Source organism: Dreissena polymorpha, chromosome 14, assembly GCF_020536995.1.
Source record: "Dreissena polymorpha isolate Duluth1 chromosome 14, UMN_Dpol_1.0, whole genome shotgun sequence".
NCBI classification, from domain to species: Eukaryota; Metazoa; Mollusca; class Bivalvia; order Myida; family Dreissenidae; genus Dreissena; species Dreissena polymorpha.
In genome coordinates this window covers 33,414,697-33,421,062 of record NC_068368.1, presented here as the reverse complement: position 1 = coordinate 33,421,062, position 6,366 = coordinate 33,414,697, and the positions used below count along the sequence as shown (strand labels likewise).

At 34.1% G+C, this 6,366-nt stretch overlaps 1 protein-coding gene across 2 annotated transcripts; it reads right to left on the bottom strand.

The window, feature by feature from the left end:
• Window positions 1–2,163: 2,163 nt before the first annotated feature.
• LOC127858232 (uncharacterized) lies at window positions 2,164–5,835 on the bottom strand. Of its 2 annotated transcripts, none has more exons than XM_052395215.1 (5): window positions 5,709–5,835; window positions 5,295–5,383; window positions 3,965–4,195; window positions 3,087–3,137; window positions 2,164–2,643 (listed from the first exon to the last, which is right to left on the bottom strand). In XM_052395215.1, the coding sequence occupies exons 2-4, from the start codon at window positions 5,381–5,383 to the stop codon at window positions 3,092–3,094; spliced, it is 366 nt and encodes a 121-aa protein (XP_052251175.1). In that variant the 5' UTR covers window positions 5,709–5,835; the 3' UTR covers window positions 2,164–2,643; window positions 3,087–3,091. The 2 variants fall into 2 exon arrangements, with proteins under 2 accessions (XP_052251175.1, XP_052251174.1); XM_052395214.1 differs by having other exon boundaries at window positions 2,170–2,643; window positions 3,079–3,137; window positions 5,709–5,827.
• Window positions 5,836–6,366: the final 531 nt, after the last annotated feature.

Genomic DNA, 6,366 nt, shown 5'->3' with positions numbered 1-6,366 from the left:
AAACAAACTGTGAATGTCTTTAATAGACGTGCAGTAACACCAAAAAGTGATTGACTCGATCGTTTTATTAATTATTTATTATCGCCTATGATACACAATTTAATTAAGAAATTAATGCATGCCATTGCGACGATCACTTTCTTGTGATCTTCTCGGGTATTTTAAAAGATCTTATAGCCATGTTTTTAACGCTGAAATGGTTGTTTGTTTGTTTGTCAGATAAACTGTTAGAAATATGACTGTTAAATATCCATCCATCGGTATTTGCTTTTAATCGATTAAAAACACATTTTTTAAGAATGCAATTAACATCATCAGTACCTGCGTACAGTTATCACATGGTACATGTAAATGTATACGGTTTGTTTGATTTTTATGTGATTCTGTACACAATGAATACCGTGTATATTTCGGCAATATGAAAACTCTTGGTAAACCGGAACTCTCTGAAAACCGGACGATTAGGCCGGTCCCGAGACCGTCCGGTTTACAGAGAGTCTACTGTAGCAGCTACGCCCCTGTTTTGTGTATATTTTAGTTTGATGTTGTTCTTCTCTTGAGATTAAAAAGTAACCAACACAAAATAGTATCATAACTAAAGAACAACAATTCAAAAAGAAATGTTATTAAGCGGCACTTAACCAGGATTTAAACACCGAGTCTCCGGAATGAAGACTATCGACTCGCTCTTTATTGCCCGAAAGTTGTAGTATGGTAACAAACATTTAAAGATTCTCACCTACGGCATTTCTTATGAAAGTATAAAACAGTCCGGTCCTTCGCGCCACCTCGTATAATATGATCGTTTAATGTGCATCTCCAAAAATAAGTGACGACATGCATTAACGTCCGTACAATAAAATGAGTATTAAAGCATCACATATAACAATTTATGGCTGTTTTTTAAACTATCATTATATACAGAAATAAATACAGGTTAGACTTGTGTAAATGTCATTTGCAGATCTTTTGAGAAGACTTGCTTGGGGACAAAGTCGTATGTAAATATCACATTCAAACGTCATATACCGGTTTGTTCGTCATTGCTTTCGCCTCGTAATTGAGTATCTAGATGGTTAAATATATGTCAAGTGTGCACGACTTCATGTTTGAACAAAACAGTAAGAGGTGCAGGGATGGACCAATGCTTGCGTTTCATATGCCATTAATTTATATGGGCATTGCTATTACAATATCATTAACATCTGTAAATATTGGATCACAAACATTGCCAACAGTTTATAATATTGATTCTTAGACTGGTAGGAACATTTTATGTTTGGTTTATTATTTATAAATTTTCATTTTAGTGTATATTCCAGGTGCATACTACGTATCAGTAGTTTTCCTAAATGAGATGTGATTTGAGCATGCCTGTTTCAACTTCCAGTCGCCGTAAAAAACACATAGCGCAGTTTTACATCACGAGAAGATGTGATCAACGTACATGCAACGTCAGTCTATCGTATGCCCCTTGCCGGGACCGTACGTTTGTATACACATTAATACAACTGTCACTATGAACAAAGTTGCGCTTGTGTGATACTTGTTGCAATAATGAAAGCCTGATTTGCATAAGCGATTTACTAACTCTGAAATCTGGTGCATAGGTGATAATTTACAACGGCAAGTCTGATGCTCTGTATAGCAATGCTGAAAAAGACTATTGATCACAGTATAGTATTACGTGTTAGTCGGTAAATAAAATCAAACGCGGAAATTTAGCGAAGTGTAAGATTTGGGAACGCAAATATGATTTGAACTTCAGAATGCGGAAGCATTGACAAAATATGTACACCACGTACTGTCATATCGTAATTATTTACATGTTTGTGAGGCGCCACTTTTCTTACCGAATGTAAGTGTAAACATAGATAGGATAACACTGACAATTAACCCTTTACCACTTACCGGTAGATAGGTATTTTGACACGTTTGTCAGGCGTTCAATTTTCTATTTCGTAACTTAATATATGATACTGACGATACATCTCAAAAGAAATACGCCATTGTGTAGATCGTTTGTGTAACTCGTTAAAAATACATCAACAATAAAATGTTTTCGAAAATAGTGAAGAAACCGTTTCCGTACAAACCAACCATGTGTCGACATTCGAAAGCAATGTTGCCCAATTACAACGTCGGTAATTACATTCCATTTATCGAGGGTTTTTTTATCGCTTTATTGCAAGATAAACAACAGCAACCCAACAAAGAATAGAACAACAGAAAGAGAATATAATTAAGTCGTGTTCTGAGAAAACTGGACATAATTCATGTGCGTAAAGTGTCGTCCCAGATTAGCCTGTGCAGTACGCACAGGCTAATCAGGAACGACACTTTCCGCGTTTATGGTATTTTTAATTTCAAGGAAGTCCCTCCTTAACGAAAATCACGTTTAGGCGGAAAGTGTCGTCCCTGATTAGCCTGTGCGTACTGCACCGGCTAATCTGGGATGACACTTTACGCACATGCATTAAGCTCAGTTTTCTCAGAACAAGGCTCATATATTTACACAAGTTAAGAGTAAGCGGTATTTAAGTTTTAGCGGAAACACGTTCTATGTTAGTGAATGGCACACCTTATGTTTCGATAATATATTTCCTTATAAGTCAAAATCAAGTCCCACACGACGGGCATCTCCTGAAACACCAAGCGCACAGTTATGACGGTTTTATATTTCATTTCATTAATGCTTAGTGGACTCTCCCATCCTTCTAAATTGGATCAATTTATTTCCAAAATTAGGGATGTCTAGTATATTTATTTTTTATATTTAGAATATTTCTTACAGAAATTCCTTAAAGCAAACAGCGCAGACCCTAATGAGACGCCGCATCATGCGGCGTCTCATCTGGGTCTACGCTGTTTGCCAAGGCCTTTTTTCTAGACGCTAGTCACAAATGGGTTAAGCACGTACATGTAAAATACAGCATGATAGATAAGACAAGAAATGCCTTTGCTGAACTTGTTTGTCATAACATTTTATGAAGTATTTTTCGGAAAATTTTATAATGATATCTTTAAAATTGCTTTTGTTATTTTATTTTGTCTTTAAGATTATAATAAATATGAGACCTGGTTACCTATTTCACAAGATAACACAGACACTTGATTTCTTGTTGGCTCTTTCCGTCCTGAAATATATTCGCAATGCATTAAATCAACTGCTGTAACACATCCTAGAGACAATGCTGAAAGTACGCGTAGCATTTAATCACTTATATGTAAGCCATACATGGAGGTAGGTTCAATTGCACATGTGATCACTGCACGGGTGAAGTTAGTCTTGCACATCTTACCTTCATGGTGATTACATATTAAACGTTTCGATTCAGTCGCTTTAGGAAGGTAGTAAAAATGTTTTTTTTTGTCCACAGACATTTAATATGAGAGCTAACTAAGTCCAAAGGAATAACTCAGTAATAATTGGATCAATGTGCGTAAAAGTTTATGTCTTGCACAACTGTACCTCTCAGTGTTTATGTGCATTTCAATTTAGTTGTTTTTGAAATGTAACAATTTTATAGTTTTATATGCAGACTTACAAACAAAGAGATCGACCATAGGTGAAATTCCAATATACTTCGTTTGTGAGGGCATAGTTTATTAGAACAATTATTGTACACTCAATACACGTGCTTGTTATGTCTAAGCTGCAAACAAATACAATCTTTAACAAAATGCATGATCGTTTCTTACATTTCACATATGCGGAAAACAAGCATGTGCACCATCTAATGGCGTTGAAACTTAATTTCACTTTGAAACAATCCGTTAAAACGTAAGCTTTAGAAATATAAAAAAAGAATATAAAAAATATATTCCTAAATTACCACATTACACGTGATATAAAACAATATCAAACGTTATTACTTAATTACTACATTACTGCTAATATACAGTATATACTACCTCAACCTCTAATACATTACTGCCCATATACAGTATACATGTATACTACCTCAGCCTCTCCATTTCCAGCTCCATTCTCAGCTTCTCGTTTTCCTTCTCCGCGAGCAGGAGTTTCTCACGGTGTTTCATCCTCTCTACTTCTGTCTCGTGCTGGATCTTGGCCTTTTCTCGCTGCGCGGCCAACTCGTCGCGCTCGTAGTGGCGAATGTCTTGGAACAGCGCCAGCAGTAGCTCTTGAAGATGGAGGTGCTTTTCTCGCGCCGCGCTCTCCTTGTCTGTCCTGGAATCGAGTATGTAAAAAGACTTATTCACATAATGGCCAAATTACAATAAAAATAAAACAAATAATTGATTATTAGGAGAATTATAACCAATGTAAGAATACCCATGCTATTAGCAAGAGTAATGGAAAATGTCTTCCTTTTCTGTCCTAGAATCCAGTTTTTGACATAAATTTTAGGGCACTAGCCCGGTCGGACAACCAGCTTAGAATTATCACCGTCGCAAATCCATTTTAAGTAGCCCGACTTAAATTAAGTTTTCTGTAACATGTGTAATTGTTTTATCGAAGAAACATAGGCCAACAAGTTTTTCATAGATTCAAAAGAAAATTGATATGTTAGCAAACGAAATAAAACGGATGGTCATCACCAAATTTTTTAATATATTTTCGGTTATGGATAATAATTAATAGAACTCGGTTGCTAAACGTTTCAAAATAAAGCGAATGATGGCGTCGGTAATTTATTGTAAACATACCGTTTACAAATGCTATTAAGTTAAAAAGCCAGGGTGGCTTAATTATTGTTATTGCATTTTCATGTTGCTCCCAACGCCTTCATTTAGGCAAAAAACTTACGCTTATTGTTGGCCATCCCAAATATTATAGTATGGTTAGTAAAACATTAAACGACAATGTTTGACATGACAAAAATCCTTTTAACACAATATCAAAAGAAAAGGAATATGTAAGTTCATAGCAGGCTGTTATTAAGGTAGTTAGGGATTTTGTTTTCATGTGTTTTTCAATTATTACCTGGAACCCTTTACTTTTCAAATTTTGTGCAATACATAGCAACATTTAAAAAACAAACATGCTACTTTTACACACTATATATTAATACCACTAAACTATACCCCATTATTAACCACATAACTGAGTACGTATCTGATAAACTCTTTATGAAATAATTGTTTGGTCGAGATCTCTTTAAGTTACTCGTGCATTCGACCAAAACGCTTGTTAATATTAACGGAATGCAAACAACGCAACTATACGTCAACCACAATGAAACATGCTATGGTCTGCGTACATTGAATGTTATCAGCATTATTATTTTTGTAAACACCTAAACTGATACAACATAACTTAATCTTACGCGAGTTCTTGAGCTTTGTAGTGTTGTTTCAGTTCGCTCTTATTACTGTGTCCGTTCCCACAATAAAGGTCCATAGTTGATAACGACATCTTGATTTCAGAAAAGAAAGTGAATAATTTTGCACATGAAATACTTATTTCAAATAATTTAAGCACTTTAGAACTTTCAATATCGAATAACTTGAAATTACTTTTCATAACATTTGAAATTGAAATATACATGCATGTAATATTTTTTCAAAGAACGTTTGTACAAGACAGTTACATGTAAGAGATAAACTATTTTGAATAGATAGATGTATAATTTTGTTTATGAAAATAAAAACCATGTAATAATAACCATTTGTATTTTGTTATGTTATTAACTTATTAAGAACAGTTCATTAAACTAACCAAAACACATTTAAAGTTTTACCTTTTTAGTGAAGCCTCAGCCTTGCTGTGATTTACTTAAGAATTGTACTGAAACTAAAATCTTGAGGTAATATCTTATCTCCTGTTTTACATCGTAACTTTAAAGAAGGGATAAAACTGTTCTCAATCGTTAATTCAGGGAACGTGTCAATAGCAAAAGAAATGTTCAACACTACTGAAAATCTGTCAGAAACTATAAAACTGTCTTGTTTAGAATATTTACAAGCAAACGCGATGTGTTCATTTTTTATCCAATGAAAAATGCAACGTATTATACTTTTAAGATCTGCGGACTTAAACTCAGCCCTCCAAACAAATATATACATGAACAGCTCGACCACGTGTGTGTGCGTTCTTAGCCTCACATTAAAATTCGAGTCATGTAAAAATATATACAAAAAGAAAACGTTCATCTTAATGTATGTAATTATTTATTAAAATTCGGGTCATGTAAAAATATATACAAAAAGAAACATTCATCTTAATATATGTAATTATTTATTAAAGTTCGGGTCATGTGAAATATATACATAGAAGAAACGTGCATCTCAATATATGTAATTATTTAATTATAGGCCTACATATTGCACAGAATTTCCATTTTGTCGTTGTTAATGGGATAATAAAGAACGATTGTTATTTTGATGATTTTGAAGAAA